At 37.6% G+C, this 19,083-nt stretch overlaps 1 protein-coding gene across 1 annotated transcript in view; it reads left to right on the top strand.

Annotated features, from left to right (window-relative positions):
- Window positions 1–409: 409 nt before the first annotated feature.
- Window positions 410–19,083, top strand: part of WDR41 (WD repeat domain 41) — a 28,523-nt gene continuing 9,849 nt past the window's right edge. Inside the window, exons 1-9 of the mRNA XM_082302015.1 lie at window positions 410–529; window positions 4,548–4,663; window positions 7,555–7,603; window positions 9,428–9,559; window positions 9,928–9,990; window positions 10,457–10,568; window positions 11,910–11,972; window positions 14,056–14,166; window positions 15,452–15,636. Coding sequence (XP_082158141.1) covers window positions 479–529; window positions 4,548–4,663; window positions 7,555–7,603; window positions 9,428–9,559; window positions 9,928–9,990; window positions 10,457–10,568; window positions 11,910–11,972; window positions 14,056–14,166; window positions 15,452–15,636 — 882 coding nt within the window. The 5' untranslated portion in view covers window positions 410–478. The remainder of the gene's footprint in view (window positions 530–4,547; window positions 4,664–7,554; window positions 7,604–9,427; window positions 9,560–9,927; window positions 9,991–10,456; window positions 10,569–11,909; window positions 11,973–14,055; window positions 14,167–15,451; window positions 15,637–19,083) is intronic.

The following is a 19,083-nucleotide window of genomic DNA, read 5'->3' as shown; positions in this document are numbered from 1 at the left end:
ATGTGTTGCTCCATCCTGATGGGATCATCAAAGACCCCAGGGAGGATGGAAATAGCCATAGCCAAGGGAAATCTGTTAGTTAGAAAACATTTTGGTGCTCATTCCACTTCACAAAACAGTTGAAGACAGTCACAATAAAATGGCAATAACGTAATTGTGATGTGGGAATATGCAATATGGTAATATGTAAAATAATAGCATCAATCTGGTAATAGCATAAATCTTCTCTGACGTCGGAAGACAGCGAGATAAAACGCCAATAAATATTTCACTTATCCGCCTTACGAAGCCGCGCAAACACGCTCGGGACGGGCACACCACCCGCTGCCCCTCACGGCACACCCGCTCGGCGATCGACTGCTCCGGCCGCGCCCGGCCCCGCCCACCGGCGGGCGGGTCTCCCGCGGAGCTCGATTGAGCAGCCTGTCCCTCAGCGCTGCCGCCGTGGGGCCCGGAAGCGGTCCCGGGCTCGCTCCCGATGCTGCGGTGGCTGATCGGCGGCGGCCGGGAGCCGCAGGGCTTGGCGGAGGTGAGGCGGCTCCCTGCGGAGCCTTAGGCTTGGGGCGAGTGGTGCCATGCGGTCGGGATGCGCTGGGCCGTGGCCTTTCCAGCTGGGTGGGTCTGGGCCCCGTGATGCGCCGTGCTCCGGGCCGGCTCTCGGCCTTCGAGACGGTCGGACTGATAGAACGGCTTGCGGGCGTCCTCGAAGGGAACCAGGGGAGGTGGGAAGGCACAGAGGCGAACCTCAAGGACTGTGTCCAGGTGTGGGCACTTCAGTTCAAGGCGGACATGGAGCTGGAGCGTGTCGAGAAAAGGGCAGCGGAAGTGGTGCAGGGTTTGGAGCACAAGTCCTGTGCGGAGCGGCTGACGGAGCTTGGGTGTTTTATCCTGGGGAAACGGAGGCTCAGGGGATATCTTATCACTCTTTCCAACTACCTGAAAGTAGGCTCTAGCCGTGGGGGCTGGTCTCTTCTCCCAGGCAGCCAGTGACAGGACAAGAGGACATAGTCTCAAGCTGCACTAGGGGAGGTCCAGGTTAGACATAAGGAAGAATTTCTTCGCAGAAAGGTATTGGAATGGACTGCTCAGGGTGGTAGTGGAATCACCATCTCTCGAGGTATTAAGGACTGGACGTGGCACTCAGTGCCGTGGTCTAGTTGACATGGTGGTGTTTGTCATGGGTTGGGCTTGATCTCAGAGGTCCTTTGCTGATTAGTTGATTCTGTGAACAGCAGAACGACCGAGCAGAGCTCGCCCGGGAGCTATCGGGAGCATCCCGGCCCCTCCCGCTCGGTGGGGTTATGGTGTGTAGCTTACGTGCAGTTCTTGCAAGTCCTGCCTTCAGGACTCTGAGGTCGATAATGTAAATTATAGGCAGTGAGTTTTTATTTATGTGTCACAGTAGTTTGTAGTAGCCTTCCAGCATTTCTTCTTGGTTCCTCATCCATGAAATATGCTTTGTTATGTAGTACGCTGACATCCTTCCTGCTACTCAGATTGAGTAATGTTACTGAATTAGAGGGAGAGATTATTGGAATTTTCATGTCCGTAAGAGTCTGCTGAAGTTCTCATTGCAGATTTAACAAGAGTTAATTAAAAGTATTGCTGCACTCCATATACTTAGTGCTTTTATAATCTAGACAAGTATAAGGAAATAATTATTTTCCTGCTGCTGTTCATGAGCAAGTTATGCCAATATCGTGGTTGACTTCAAAGGTCAGTACTTAATTTGGTGGAAATTTGGGTCTGCACCAGTTTGGAAGGACGATGTGAGGGATTACCTATGACTTTTGTTGTCAGTCGAAATGGCAGTTGGATCGCAGCCATACTTGCAGGTTTGTGTGCAGTTGTTTTTAGAAGGAGGATGGGAAATATGATGCAGTTTTCTAAGATGTGCTAGAAGACTGTGTTGTTGTGTGTCCCTTTCCAAAGTGTAAACTCTGGCTCTGGTTTATATACTGTGATTTAATAAAGCATGAGCATGAATCAAGGTGTGGCCTGGTTCTTCCATTCTGCCTTGGTTAAATCCACAGGACTTTTGTTCTCATTGTCACCACATTTTGTGGAATGATGGTAATAATTTTGCTTCTCTGTGGAAGATTTGAAGAACAAGTATTGCTAAGGGTTAGACCCTTAGTACGATGCAATATTGTTTCATCTAATAATCTTCATAGCCGTTAGTTCTTCAATAGGTAAGAAAGCCCACAGCAGTGTGTGGGCTATGGACTTAACAGTGTTTGTTTCTTGTGCAGTGACTTCAGACAGATGTGTTAGAGTGGCATTGCACTGGGTGGATAGAGAAAGCCTCTGGCAAAGCTGTCCTAAGTTTGTGAAATGGAAATTTCTCCTTACCCATTTCTTTTTTTATTTTACTGTAGAACTGGAAGTCATTTAGACTTAAGCTCCTGAATCTCTTCAGTTGATGGCCAGCCATGGTTTAGGCAGGGTGGCTCTGGTAGTTGGAGCGCTTAAGTGCAGGAGCATTATGGTCCATAGGAGCTGTTTTGTCATGCTCCGTGATCCATAAATCAGTATTCCTGTGTAGTCTTGTATATGTGGTTTTCATGAATTGCTTTTGAAAGTCCCACTTTTTAAGTGCTTCACATCATGGAGGTTATAGGAAATTTTGAGGTTGAGAACAACATTTTGTTTGTTTGGTTGGTTTTTTCTGATTACTGTTGCTTACAGGTCATGCATAAAAACATGCAAGTTGGGAATAGATTCCATTAACATTAGCATCCAGCTTTTATCGCCAAAAATCTTGGTGTTGCTGGAAGAGAGACCAGTTAATAGTTTGTATATAGATTTCTTCAGAGAAAGAACGCTCATCTAACCCAACACTTGAATAAATATGAATGAAGATCTGAAGAGAGCATAACTTGTTGTATGACATTTCTGGGGGAAAAGATGTTATTTTGTTCTCATCTATAGGTACCTCATCAGCACTGTATCTTCCAATATTCACAGGCATTGTTAGAATTAAGATTAGACATATTGTTCAGAAGAACTAGCACCATCTTGTACTGAATAGGAAGCAACAACAGACTGTAGAATTGGAATATTAATGATACAAATTCTGTTTCTCTGAATGGTGTTAAAATTGTTTGCTGAATGTTTTCTAAATGCAGTATTGCTAATGTACTGAGATTTACTTAGGATTTTTAGAACTGTCATTTTTTTTAAGGAATGTTTTGATTAGCTTTGGATGGCTGAATTCTAAGTTTTTATATTTGTTATTATAGCCATGCAGATTCTACTTGTCGTATTATAAATGGGAACTGCTATTCTCATGTGATTGCATAAAATGAGGAACAGTTGCTTCATGAAATGCCCCAGATAGCACAAAACCAAGATAAAATCACAAGAGCTTCATTTAAAAATTGAGAACTCTTCAAATGAAGGTTTCTTTCCATCCGCAGGCCAAATAAAGGTTTCTTTCCATCCATATTTATTAACTATGTCATTCTTAGTTTCTGAAGAATATTACCATAGTACCAATATCAAAGTAATAGAAAATAATTTATTAATCTTACAAGAAAAAGTTCAAGTTTCTGAGGATAACATGTTTCTCTTTCATGTGGTATTACCTGTCACGTGTGCTGGATGTTGTACAGTGTTCTGTAGTTGCTGTTTTACAATGTACATTGTGTTGAAGTCCTCAAAGAAAGGACAGTCTTGGAAGTAGTGTGATGTTGACTGTTGTGTAAAATAAATCCAGAGGGAAGAGGGTGCTGTCACTGAGTAACTACCGAACTGTTTAGATGTTTTTTTTAAAAAATAGTATCTGACAACAAGTTGTTACAGAATGTTTAAGACCTTAATTACAAAAAAGTTGTCTTGAAATAAAATTATGATTGAGATTGGCAGAACTCCTCTGCCTTGAAAATGCAGTTCTATGCAGTATTTTATTGACCCTGCCTAGTGATCAGCTTTCTCCAAGTGATTGATTGTTCTTTTAATTAATAGTCTAGTTGGGGGTAATTGCAGATGCTGTTCTATAAAATGATTAATCATTCTCTATGGTTTTTTGAGCGGTTTGCTTTGGTATTTTGTGAGTAGAGTACCAATGGGTGTTTTATATATTATGGAACGAAACAGCATTTGTTCTCATTTGTTTTAAATATGTTGTCTTAATATAGGATTTTAAAATTAACAGTAGATGAAAGATGTGAGAGGTTCACAGCCATCTCGTAAGAGGTGTAATTTAATGAAAATCTGAATATATTGTCAATTGAGTCATGAAACTGGCTCCTCATGACAGCTCATAACTAAGCTGGGGTTTCATCTCACTGTATCAGTGATTAAATTGGTACAAAATGTTTTTGTTAAACAGAAAATGGTATATCATAATTTAAAATACATGCTATAGAAAGCTTCTATTTACTTGAAAAAACAGAAAATTGTATTTTGTAATGATTTTCATTAAGTCAGAATGACATTTCAGAAACTTCACGTGTCTCTATGTAGATTGTTAGACATTACAAAGTCATGATGAAAATAATTATGTTAGTACAAAATAAATTTACTTCCTTTTTTATGAATTTTAGAAATCCTCTGTACAGACAATTGGTGAAGAACAAATACAGAATCCTTACACAGAGCTCCTTGTGTTGAAAGGCCATCAAGATATAGTACGATTTCTAGTGCAAATAGATGATTGCAGGTATGAAATGCCATTTCAAATTGTTTCACAATGTCCTTAGCAATATGTTTGTAAAAATGTGGTAGCATTTTTAATTCTTTTTACTTTTGATGGGGGAGGGCAGGAAAAACTGGTGTCAAAAAAGGCAAGGGATTTTCTTGCTATGTTACTATGTCTTTTGGTTTCTCTTTTAAGTTATAGTTTAATGAGAAAATAATGGTGATAATTTTTTGTACTGAGAAACATAAACAAAGCAATTGTTTTGTTTATGTTTCTCAGTACAAATTCATTTGTTTGTAAGAATTGCCTTTAGCTGATTCAGCTGTTCTTTTTCAGTCTGTTCCTGGTCTGAGTGTTACCCTTTGTACATGCATAGATTCTCACAGAACAATATGCAGTACTGTCTGCTGCTGTTCTGACAGGATGCATGTGTTGTGTGTTTCTGAATTGAGCATAGCTGTTATTTTACCTTCTGGTTCTATGAAAGAATGTAATAGACTCCTACAGATATGCTGTAGCAACTGGGCATGACATCAACAATACCGAGTGTTGCTTTTTCTCTCTTTCCGATTTTTTGTTGCACTTTCTGTTGGTGCTAGGGTGCTAAATTCACTTGAGCTTTGGTTAATGCAATTTTTTTTTAACTTTTCAAGTTTAAAAATTTTCAGCTACTTTATTCAGAATGACTACTTAGCAAAAGTCACCATGTGCCTAACCTCTGCATTACATTTCTCTTCCAGATTGATCTGATTCAACTTGCTATACCTCTTTGAAACCTGACAATTCCTTTGTTTCTCTCCTTCAGGTTTCAGCTGTATGCACCTTTCTTTATATTTCCTGACAGTCTTTATCAGTAACTTCTGAAGACTGGGTTATCTATCTTCTGAGGACAGAGTTATCTAAAAACTGGAAAACTGGTTAAGATGAAGTACTTGTATTTACCTATGTCACTTAGGAAGTGTGACTGAGAGAATGAATTATGATAGTTGTACATTACAACCTAGTTTCTATTCTAGTTTTCTCTAGATTAGCCTTGCATGTTCTTTAATTTAACTTAATTCTACAAGAGAAGAAATAATTTTCTGCCTTAAAAGTAAGGTTGTGAAGTCTTTAGTCAGTCATAAAATGTAGTGACTCTTGGCTGATGCGGAGAATTAAATAGAAAATGTTTAATGACTAAGAACGTAAGTAATAGGTGAGAGTAGTTCTGTTAAGGAGCTGTAGTAATTTATATCTTTTATGGATTAGACAGAGAAGGGAAATTCTAATATATTCATCAATTCACTACATGAAGTTAACGTGGGCAAGAGTTTGTTTTATATCCTTGCAGCATACAGCAGGTGTTTTGTGAAGAAAGGTTCTCTCCCTCCCCATGCACATTGACTGGAAGAGACCATGCCAGTGGTCTCTTCCAGTTCAGAAATGCTCACAGAATCTTATTTTCTAATATATTTTATATATGTGTGTGTGCATATATATATACACACACACACATATAAATAAAAATTTTACAGAAGACTTCATGGAGGATTTTTGGCTTGCCAGTTTTTATTTTTAATGTCGTAAATATATGTATGTCAGAAAAGTTACATGCATTATCATGAAAGTTATTTTTACATTGTAGTAGTCCACCAGAAGATTCATATTAAAATGGAAGAATCTCGTGTGGTTTCTTCAGTCCTTTTTTTCCCAGACAAGTTATTAAAATAACCCTTTATCAAAGTATGTTTTTCTCAAAATGCATACTGAATCGGTGTAATTCATCTTTGTAGAAACACCACAGTATTCTTAGCTTGCACACACTGTCTGTTACAAAGAAGTCTTTTACCATTTTGGACTTTGTTATTTGGTAGCAGGTAAATTACTAAAGCTAAAATAATGATAATCATTGTAAAACTAAAGTCTGAGTGGCTACATTTAAGACAGGTTATCAAATAGCATATGAATAAGGAGTAAATTGTATAGCTGGTTAGTATTCTGAGAGTTTGAGGAGTTTAATGGAGTTGTTTTGCTGGACAGTAATTCTAAATTTTTATTTATCAAGAATATGGTATTTTCTATATTGTTAAACACAATATTTTTCACTTGATTCTTTTCAGTAAGATTAGTATTGTTACTCGGCTTCTGAAATGTTTTTATTTAGTTTCTGCAGCTATTCTGTTGTGTGCTTTTTGTCAGCTATTGTAAGCCAAGTTTCACGCTTCAAGTCTTTAGATAATATCATCTTAGTGAGAATTTTACAGAAGGATTTTCTTGTTTTCTCAGTGGCTCAGCTAAAACCAGTGAGTGGAAAATTTTCTCAGATTGGTTTTTGAAGATACTAAATAAATCCTCTATGAATGTAACAGAAAGCTGGTTGGTTTTTTTGGTTTTTTTTCTTCTTTGCTCTTGTACTTTTTGAACATGAAGTAGGGCTCATATTGATTGGAAGATCACTAAAGAAGGCTAAGTCTCAGCAAGAGTCTTCCAAAAACTGGACTGAGATAAAATTGCAAGTGATACTCTACATTGACACATTAAATTAAACAGTGTTCATAACACATTTTAAAAATAGGCTTTTTTGTTGATCATTTGACCATTCCTTGCTTCCTCAGGAAACAGACAAGGTTATAGATGATGGTGATCATGACTGGAAAAGACTGAGGTGATCCATGAGAACATTCTTTTTATAATAGTATTGGAATTCTTAAGTCTTGTTCTTATATTAAGTATATGTTGATAACCACCTATTTAAATATACTGACTTCAGATTAGAAACTGTAATTTACAAATACATGCCTATTCTTTAGAGTCTGATACATCTTGTAAGTATTTTTTCTTCTGTAAGTATTTACTGTTTTTCCATTACATTATGCTATAATGAAGTTTTCAGTTTGTTGTGGTTTTTGTTTTGTTTTGTTTTGTTTTTCCAGGTTTGCATCTGCAGGAGATGACGGGATCGTATTTCTTTGGAATGCTCAGGTTAGGCATCTTTTATAGGGATGGCTTGTGTGCTGTGGAGAGGGTCGAAGTTGTAGAGAAGAGGTAGAAATGTCTAGGAGCAAAAAAGCAGAATGAATAAGAATTGCTGCAGAGCTACTGTTTGAAAATGTAAAAGTGAAAGGAGTGTTGAATCTTAGTTTACAAAGGAAAGTTAGGGAAGCAGAAGTTGGGTGAGCCCAAGAGAAGTGTACGTTTTCAAAGCTAGAATGTTTTGGGACAACAGTGATTTTAGAGAAATTTCAGATTAAATCATATTGTTAAAAGCAGAAGTGTGTATGAAATTGTGGTTTTACTCTTTGAAAGTTTATTCTGTGTTTGCTGTAAATGCTGAAATGCTGACTTGTAACTCAACAAATATGTAGCAAGATCCCAAACCTGCCTTACACTTAAGATTTAGATGCATTTCAATGGCTCTATTAATAATACTTCTTTGTAGTATGACTGATTAATAGAGAGCTATCACAAAATTATATTGGAAAGATAACAAAGTCAGTAGAAATTAAACATTGCATGCCTTGCAGGAACAGGCCCTTAATTGCTTGCTGTAATAAAAATCTTCTCATAACTTTTTAAAACCTTACTAAGACATTAGTTTTATCATACAAATTGTGCTCTGTAAGTGTGACACCTTCCGTTCTGCTCTTCTACTCTGTTTTGTTGACAAAATTGTAGAGAACTGATGAATATTAGACCTTTGTTAAGGAAGTCTAGTATATGAGTTACATCTCTAGTATAACAATGAGTTACATTGTTTAATAAGAAGCTTGAAGGGGAGGCATACTGTGCTGTCTACAGTAACATTGAACTGAGGAAGAAAAAATTTCAGACTTTAAATTTTCTTTAAAATCTTCTGAAAATTTTATGTGACATTCATGATGGTGTAATTTTAAAATACAAAAGGAGAGACTTGAAACTTCTCTTTTAAGCAGTTTCCATTAGTGCTTTGCTGGTTTTGATGGCCTTTTATAATTTTATAATTCTATAATTTGGAAAAGTAAAGGGATTTGAATATTAAAACCCATGTATGTGAATATATATGCCCAGTGTTCTGAGCAGTTTGTGAATGTAAAACTCATTTGGATATCGAGCTTATGAACTGAGTTCTATCTTCTACTTTTGTAGGACTTTTGTTGTATTTGTTAAAGCAAATCTTTGTAGTTTTAATTTAAAACATTAATCCACATCTGTAAAGAAGTTTGCAGTTTAAATTACCCTGCATTTTAGCTGCATGTTTAAAATGCCACTATGCTTCTGCATGTTTGTTTGTAGTGTTTTGCCGTTTAACTAAAAATGTTAGTAGAAGTTGCTGTAGTTGTCTAAAGCACCAGCTTGAATCTATAGATAATGTGCATACTAAACAAATCTGGCAGGAAGTTTGCCATAAATATAGGTCAGACTTTTCCAATAATTAAATTTGAAAATAAATAGATTTTAAAGTGAGGGATTGTCAACAAATCTGAATTGCTGTAGTAGTCATTAAGAAGGGTGAATGGCCAGTATTTGCCTTAAAATTAAATGAGTTTAATACAGAATTTTGTTCTTAAGGGCTTTTAGAGGTTTTTTACTCTGAGAGTAATTTGCATTATGTACCACATCTTTAAACTTACACATAATATGTTATTTAATTTAAGATCTTGAACAGCACTGAAGGTAGTAACTAGCAAATCCTTAAATTACTTTAGGAAGGGAAATTTTAGACTCTTTAGAAATTCTTGCTTTCAAAAGTCATTTAATACCTCTATTTGATGCTACGGGAGGCATTTTCATATTTACCCTTAGTTTTCCATGTTTTTTGTTTTTCAGACTGGAGAAAAACTTTATGAACTTCATGGGCACACACACAAAATTACAGCTATAGCACCATTTTCCTCATCAGATGGTACTGAAGAAAAAACTGATATGATTATAACAGCATCAGCTGATAGAACAGTTATTGTATCCTTTGGTCTGGAGAGAATTTAAATTTCTATGGGCTTTTTGTGGTTTTTACTTTTAAAGGTAACACTGACACAAGCTGCAGCCCATTTCAAACCTTAATGGCTAATAATATCCACTGGGTGTAATTGGATTACACAGGGGTTTCACTAGTTATTGCTGACATGTAGATACAATCCTTGCTACAAAAATGAATCTGTAACAGGCCTTTATGAATATGTCATTTAGGCTGAATATTGAAAAGACTGTCAGATTTAGGAGACTGAGCCTCTGCATAGCTCTTTCCTAACCTGTCATTTAGTTACCAACACAGCATTTACATTTATAACACATAGAAACCTTTCAGTTTCCTTAATGAATAAAGACAGATTTGGGACTGCACTAGTGGCAGACAGGTTCAGAAAGTTTCATGTTTCCATTCTACTGTAAAGGTATGCTGAGGAAGCCCTATGAATGTCTGTTGTTTTGTTGTATACATTAAGCTATTATGTCTGACTCATGGGTCATGTGGGCAGGTGTGTTAGAATGAATGGCATTTTGTTTAATAATAGGTACATAATGAGTGGCTGAGAAGTGGGCACAATTCTTAATTTGTTTTTGGAAGTCTTAGTACCTCGGTTTTCTTTTTGAAAGGACGTAGAACAAAGGTGATGCTGTGACTCGGTTTTGTTACTGTGTTGGAAAAGGCAACCTGCAACATTTAAAGTTCTTGCATTGTTGATGAAAAATTTAACGTATTAGTATGTAATTAAATATGTATTTCTCAGAGACCTTGATATTGTATTTCAAAGTACTTAAAGATTTGTCTAGCTAAGGCTCATGATCATTTCACTGAGAAATACAGACATTCCCTGTAGAACTTTTGCAGGAGACATATATCTGATTTTTGTTCTGCAGTGTTTGACAGTTCTTCCAAGACTGAATGTATGGTTGTCTGGAGGGAGTGATCTATGTGTTTGGAACCGAAAATTAGATCTCTTGTGTAAGACCAGTCATCTTACTGATGCAGGTAAAAATGAAAATGACTCATTATAGCTGTTAAAGTCCAAGTAAAATGGATCTCTATAATGATGCAAAACCAACTCGGCAAATTCATTTTAATTCTAAAGATAACATTATGTATTAGAGCAACTCTATTTTTTTAATGTCAGATTTAATAGGATTCCGAACTAAGACTGCTTTTAATGTTCTGTGCTGTGTGAATTTCAGAATATTTCAGATACCAGTAACTGTACATTATCTTGGACTTAGAGGGCTAGAGCTCAGATGCTGGTTCATGTGTTTGCCATAACGTGTACCAGATCCTTTGACTGGTTTTTTGTGTGATTTAGTGGGAGTTTTATTATATTCCTAAGTGAAGCTTTGTAATAGTAGAGCAGTAAAGATGACTTTTTATTGTTAAGAATCAGTACTTTTGATGTAGAAAATGCACATTTTGATAGGAATGTAATAAACCTAATCAGAAATCAATGTTAATCATGCTTTTCTATTAATAAACTTTTATATTATCTGTCCATGTGAAGAAAATTGTTGCATGTTATTGCTGTATTTTACCAAAATGCTTACAAAGCTGTGAATCACATTCAAAGGTGGAACCAATATGGCCTTATTTTTGTCATAGAATAGAGTAGTGGTAGGCAAAGCCTTCTGAATCCTTGAGGATATTAATACTTGTTTTGGTTCAGTATGAAATCTTATGGTAAAAGCAGTTGGTCATCATGCTGTGGTGCTTAGCATGGAGTGCTGTTGAAACTTTGGTACAAGGAATGTGTGGCACGGGCCTTCTCTTCTGTCCTAATCTCTAACTTCCTTTGTTGGGAAAGAGATTACTTATTCCTTGGGGAATTTTCCTCTAAGAGTGCTTTGGCACAGACTGTGGAAATTCTGAACAGCAGGCTAGGTATTTTATCATATGCTTGATTCTTCTTCATCTTGCTCTGCATAGTATTTTAGAATTGTGCATACTGAGGTAGCATCAGTATCTAATTTGGTACTGCCTGTATTTAGAGTCACAATAATTTCCATGTTTTTTTAAATACTGTCCAGCATTAGGATGTAAATATCTTAATAGTGTTTAAAATAAAAAGATAATTTACTTTCAGCCTCACCACAAGTTTGATGTTCAGAATTCTGCTGGATTCAGGACCAGGACTCTTGACCCGTACCTCTGTTTGAGATAATCTGTTCATTTCTGATGCCATTTAGCTTTCACTTCAGGCAATATACTTCCGTTTTGATAAGCGGAAAGAAGATTGTTAAGAACTTTGTTAATAAGGAATTAACAGTTTGTTGTGTTTTTGTGTGACCAGTTAATATCCTTTTCTCCCTTATCCCCCTCTTTTTTTTTAAGGCATCAGTGCTTTGGTTGAATTGCCCAAAAATTGTGTTGCAGCAGCAGTTGGCAAAGAGCTAAGTGAGTATCTTGCATTTTCCAGTGTTCATGTTCCTCCATAATGGCTGTTTATCAGAGATACATATGAAGAGCATGCTGCTGGATTTGCATAGGAAAAGAAAATGGTATTAGGGTGTGGTCAGCAGTATTTTTTCTTTTACCATTATTTGACAAAGAGGAGGCAATACTGATCTTACTCAAGAATGTTTTAGAGAGCTGCATGACATAAAGACAAAACTTTTCTATATTTAGAATCACAGAATCATTAAGATTGGAAAAGGTCTCCAAGATCTTTGAGTCCAAGCTTTAACCAATGATCACCATGCCGACTAAACCATACCACTGAGTATCATGTCCAGTAATTTCTTGAACACCTTCAGGGATACTGACTCCTTCCACATCCCTGGGCAACCCATTCCAATGCCTGACTACCCCTTCAGTGAAGAAATTCTTCCTGATGTTCAACCTGAACCTCCTCTTGCACAGCTTGAGGCCACTTCCTTTTTTTGTCCTGTCACTTGTGGCCTGTGAGAAGAGGCCAGTGCCCACTTTGCCACAACCTTCTCTCAGGTAGTTTTAAGAAGTGATGAGGTCTCCCTTAGGCTCCTTTTCTCCAGGCTAAACAACCCAAGCTCTCTCCTCATAAGACTTGTGTCCCAGACCCTTTACCATCTCCATTGCTGTTCTTTGGACACACTCCAGCACCTCAGTATATTTCTTGTCACGAGGGACCCAGAACAGAACACAGAACCTGAAGTGTGACCTCAAGTGGCAGTTGTGGCTATAGAGCCAAGTACTGGGGGACAATCACTGCCCTGGTCCTGCTGGCCACACTACTGCTGATGCAGACCAAGATGCCACTGGACTTCCTGGCCACCTGGGCATGCCTGGCTCGTGTTGGTCAAGCAGGACCTGTGTTTCTTAAACCCCTGCTGTCTGGGCCTGATTCCCTGGTTGTCCGGTATGTGCTGTGTGATCACACTCAAGATAATTTGTTCCATCACTTTACCTGGCACTGGGGTTATGCTGACAGGCCTGTAGTTCCCTGGATCCTTCTTTCAATCAGTTGTGCAGATGGGCATCACATTGGTCAATCGCTAGTTGACTGGGACCTCCCTAGTTAATGAGGACTGATGATAAATGGTGGGCTCCTCTGCCAGCCCCCTCAGCGTTAGTGCCACTCTGTCCAGATCTGATTGTAGCACTTGGCATTTTTTCTTCTGGAGGTCTGGAACTGCTTACTTGAGCTGTCAGATACTTGGCTTCTCTAGAACCTCCTTATCCCAGGATTCGAAGTATGAGATATTGCTGATTTCTTACTATTCAAAGCTATAGAGACAATATGATGATTTCTCTTGCTTAGTTGGAGACAGAGTTTTCTGTGTATGCAAGCTGTAAGTCATTGGCTAGCTGTTGGTGAAGAAGCTTTTTGATAAGTGTTGTATAAAATAGCTGAGATTTCAAAATAGGGAATAAAATCCAAGAGAAAAAGTAGAGCACTATATCAGCAAAACAATGAGGTGGTTAAACACCTAGTTGAAAAAGAGCAACCTGATACTCTGATTGAAGAAGCAGGAACAAATTAAAAATAGTCCTCTTGTTTTTAGACACTGGTATACAATATAGACTTTCATCTGAACATCCCATACTTCTTTTGTAGTATCTTTAAGATACAAAAGAAATTCCAAGACTCGTTAAAATTCTTAATTTCTGACAATATTGATTGCCTTACTAGAGGATATTGCATTGTTTTTGAATATTAATTTTCCAGTGAGATGAGTCCTCAAGAAACATGTTTCAGTTTTGGTTGCTTATCCTTAAAGGTGTCTGATACTTTGCACTTCTGGTGTTGACCAGTTCTTTGAATTTCAGAGTTACTAGGCTGACGTGTTTTATCCTGTATTTGCTGTGGTAAGAGGCTTTAGTGGTAACGCTGAAATAATTCCTTCCTGTTTTTGATGTTATGAGTGATCATAAGTGGCTCTTGTGTGGTCTCACTTATAATGTTTTAGTTTGTGTCTCTGAAAATGATGTTTTATTTATGCATAGCTCCATCTTAATCCAAATGAAAAAGCTTATTTAGAAAATTTTTCTATCTTTGAAGTAATTTTTAGGTTGAGTGCTTCTAAGCATGGGTCTGAAGGTTGGAATGTCCTTGAAGTAAAGCGCCTTGTTGACCATCAGGATAACATTTCGTCATTAGTCAGTGTCAATGGTAAGAGTGATTTTATAATGCTACTGATTTTCTTAGTTACTGGTGGGATATTTCACCTATTGAGTTTTTATTGGAACCAAAGTTTTAACTGGAGTGAAACTTACTAACTAGTGGATGTACCTTTTTGTGTAGCTGCAAAGGTAGTGATATGACAAAATGTAATTCCTGTGTTTATGGATTAACGATGAAATGAAACCAGCCAAGTTGCACTGTAGAAGAGTCAATGTCATTGATGGAAATGGAACTCTTGGTCTTTCTGTTGGGAAACTAAAAATGATACTTTTTTTTTTTCTTGTTTGTTCTTATTCTTAAAATGGGATATGCAGTGCCATGTCCCTTGCAGTTGTAGTCCTGAGGTAACTGAAGGTTCTGTGTGTGCAGGTGTGAGCCTGCATATAGATCCATTATAGAGAGGGTCTGGAAGATGATGTGATCTATGCTGCTCATTAGGGTAATACTGAACTAATACTTGAAATTCTGTCTACTCTGCTGCAAGTATCATCTCCTTCTATGCTGTTCTTCCCTATCTTTTTTTTTTAATGGAGCACCCCCAGATCCCAGGAAAAGGTATTACTGGTGGGATAGAGAGTGTATATTTATCTTTGGGTGTATCTGTGTCTGCCTCATTGGCACAAAGGGGCTATGTTACAGAGGGAACAAGTGGCTGGAAAAGAGAAAACTTGGATTCTATGGTACTTGTTTCTCAGCTTAACTGCTGCCATTATTTTCTCCTTTTTGATTATGAGAGGCAAGCAGTGTTTGGCTTACAAACACAGGATGCTACCTGCATTAAATATCGTTGTAGAAGTTCCTTTCCATGTGTGATAAACAAATTCATGAGCAGCTACTTCCATATTGCCATTAACTCAATCATTTAACTTGTGATCAGTATTTCTATTTATGGCAAAGACATACTTTGTTGTGTCTGTACACCTGCTTCTCCAAGGAATAGAAGGGCTTTAGATGCAGAAATGAAGTTCAAATACTTGTACACACTTCTGGTGGTGTTCCTTGCCTTTGCAACTCTGTACTGTGCACTGTGGCCAGTGAATGTTCTCCTTCCTAGTTCTAATTTTACAAGAGAGCTCATCTGAGCTATGCTAGGTAATTAGGTGAGTATTTACTCAAAGAGACAGGTTTTTGTCCAGTCAGTTATGTACTGCACACTCTACATAGCTTTCTGCATAAATGGGCTGTCTTCCCTTTCTAGGGCTGTAACTTTGTGTGAAATTAATTTTTTTTAATATAATGTGGTTTCTATGTGTGGTTTTTTTCCCCCTTCCAGATCTGACTTTTGTGACAGGTTCTCACATAGGTGAGTTAATAGTTTGGGATGCACTTGACTGGACAAAGCAGGCAGCTGAGTGCAACTTCTGGGACTCCTCTGTCCATCCAGATGTACAGCCAGAAATAAAGTTATCCCAAAGCCCTAATGAAACTTCAGTTCAACACTTAACATCTGATGAGGAGGTAAAAAGCTTCAGAGTGAATTACTTTCAGTAAACTAGGATGATCTTACCATGGAAGACTGAGTGGTTTCTATTTTCAGTTTCTTTGTTTTAGTATGAGATGCTTCTTTTAAATGTGCACAGCTATTTTATATGGTCCACATTTTTTTATATAAAGTATTGGCTGTTGACCTGTATGAAAGTTAAAATATGTTGATGGTATGGAAACTAACATAACAAACTGTCACAGCAGCATTTGTTTTTGACTAACAAAGATTCATTACTTCTTAACAATACCACTAGAGAAATATACATATGAGGGTGTGTGTTTTGATGGCATGCATCTTTCATGTTCCAGCTTCTGGAAATGCAGTTTTCCCAATAATGCACCTCTTTGAGCAGTTATAGCTGAGGATACTGTGAGAATACTATGAGGGTACTATTTAAGAGTAGGAATATGTCTATGCTTTATAGTAAATCAGTATTGCTCTTTCTGTTCAGATGGGCTGTATGCAGTTGTATGCTCAAATACGTTTCCAAGATCCAGTCTACTATATTCGTATTTTAGAGATAAGTTCTTGGTCAGAATACTCAGTCAGAATCCAGTTACTGTTCAGCAAACACTAAAAATACTGAGGTTGATATTTAATTTTGTGAAATGTTACCAGCTGTTAGTGGCAAAGTAAAAGATGTTTCATTGTTGAGGTACAGTGGGATTTTGTTTTGGGGTATGTAGGGAGTTACACAGTTATTGGGAATGATTAAGAAAGGGATTCTTGGAAATGAATTCAGATATATAAGCTATAACAAAATAAAAGCTATGGAAAAGCCTGAATATAGGATAAGGACCAAGTAGTCACCTGATGCATTTGCCTTTTTCTGAATAGAAATTTTGTAAAACCCTGGAGAGAGAATTATTGTGGGATGTGGGGGCTAAAAAAGATGTGGTTGTCTTTAGAGGTGGGATTTCCAGTGATTTTGTTGTCAGTGCTTATTTCTACAATGAGCCGAAAGCGAATTTTGTTTACGATAAGTTCTATAATTTGGCTTCAAAACACTTTCATTCCATGCTTGAAAGCTACATATGATGTGTTTTAGGGAAGTAGAAAAGAATGTGGGGAAGGTCAGAAGTTGTTAAAACATCCAGTGTGGAATCTGAGGGTTTAAAAGAAAGCTGAAGTCTTTCTTCCATTCATGTAACGGAACTAAATAAATTGCTGTGAATTTTTTTTTTATTGTGAGAGTTTTGAATGGTGGGAATAAAGGTGGTTCTAGTGTTACATATCAAAATAGAAGGTGCTTTTAAGGTAGAGCTATCTGTATCATAAAGTTCCTACTTAAAAGGTGGTGCAAAAATGTATTTATATAATGTATTACTTTGTTACGTGCTACCTCAAAGCAGAACACTGTTCTTCATGTTAAAAAAAATAATGTAAAATGTATGTTTTCTCTGTTTTCTAGACCTGGTAGTTAGGTAGTTGGAGAAGATACACTTGTCTAGTATGACGCTGAGCTTGTAGGCAAAACATGGTTCAGAAACAAATGGGATGGTAAAGGTTTGGCAATACTAGGAAACAGTGCTAAGGAGTGCATCCGCTCTCCTGGTATGTGTGTGTTCAGCTTGCCTGTTAAGAGAGGTGTACAGTTTATGCTTTTCATCTTTTATGTTCTTGGATTTTGAGATGACGAGGATTTTGCCAAGGCTTGTGGAAAAAAAAAGAGTGCTCCGTGAAGAGCATCTTTTGCAAAACTTTAAGACTAGGGCTCAAAGTGGAAGAGTTATATGAAAGGCCATTGAATTTGAACCTTATGCAAAACTAGGATAATGGGCTCAGTGGTTTGTTTTTGTCTTGATTTGGCAATGGTGCTATCTGTTTAGTTTCTGTTCTCCCACAACAGATACACGTAAGAAAAAAAAGAAAGATTAAAAACCTGGACAAAGAGTTTTGAACAATGTCAAAACATTGTTGAACATAGATAGGAAATTTTAGTCAAAGACCCTAGGTTACAAGTTGTACAAAGTGTTGACAGCATGTAGTATGAATTGCATATGAGATGTTAATGTTTGGGTTGTGTAAATGGAAGCAGGCTGTTCAGGGAAATGTTCTAGCACACTGTCACCTAAACAAGGTGTGTTCAGAACTGCAAATATGTACTGAATGGAAACACCTTGCACGCCTCTGGTACTGAATATTAATCATGTGTACATACATACAGTTATACACTTGTCCTCTTTAAGTTCATCACAAGTCATGAAGCGGTCCAGGTCCAAAGATCTGTAAACTGTTTCTGGCTTCTTAGGGTGTCTTGGTTTGAAAGACAGATGTCTGCTAAGGAAGGCAGGAGCCTCCCTTGGAATGGAAAATGTAAGCCACTTCCCTCCAAATTACTGTAATTTTGAAATTAAGGGGCTTTTGGGCAATTATATGAGAAATAGGAATAACAGTTCTTTACTAGTGTATATAACAAGGCAATAATGCAGAAATACTGACACAACCTGAGAGAGTCAGGATACGACCTGACACCCTGCTGGGCAGAGTGGTGGTAGCAGTCTGATTAAGTGGTGGCTGCAGTCCTCTTTGAAGTGGTTCTGTTGAAGCAGTGATCCTGTAGAAGGGTCTGGTCTTCCTCTGAAGGCCCAGTGGTGGCTATGTAGCTCTTGTCCTCTGGGCACCCAGCAGGTAAGGGCTGCTTGTGCTGTTCCAAACCTCAGATTATATCTAGGTGGGAATGCTTGGTTCCTCCCCCTGGGTGCAGCATCTCACAATGGAATGATGTCATTTTATGAGTCATGCAGTGGGTCCTTGATAGCCCATTAAACAGAGATAGTTTCCAGAGGGAGTTATCAGGGATGAGTCATGGTAGGAGATAACGAGCACTGCCCCATCTGCTTTAACAGCTTGTGAAGATGATAATAGAATACATACTTTTGGTTACATCTTACACTGTAACCTAGGAGATAGGGTCATGATGGTTATGAGATGGAATGCCTGCACTCTTCTGAAGAAGAGCATTGAATGCAAAATGAATTATTTTGTAATACTTTCTTGTGAGAGTTCCTTTTCTGTTTTCAGTAGAGCCCAAATACTTGAGCAAGGCCTCTTTATCTATCTCTATCTTCAGTTAAATTCAAAAAAAGTCAAAAATGCAGAACAGTTTCCTGTATTCTCAGTCTTTCTTGATAAACCAAGAGTTTTTCAAAACATGGAGCATTATTTTACTGGAAGAACATAAGCATTTAATTGCAGAAGTGTGTTGATTTGTTGGTATCCGTAGTTTCTGCTTAGACTGTGAGGTACGGGAGAAAAATACAGACATTAAATTACTGCTTAGAGTAATATAGGATCATATCCCACATTTACTTTTAAAAAATCTGTCTCTTTTTATACGTTGCTAATTTCATATGTTTGGGATAAAGCAGTAACATGAGGACAGAAACAAGCTGGGTTATAGTATCGCTGGAAATTCA

The sequence above is a fragment of the Coloeus monedula genome (assembly GCF_965178545.1).
Source record: "Coloeus monedula genome assembly, chromosome: Z".
NCBI lineage: Eukaryota > Metazoa > Chordata > Aves > Passeriformes > Corvidae > Coloeus > Coloeus monedula.
This window is presented reverse-complemented; position numbering and strand designations above follow the sequence as displayed.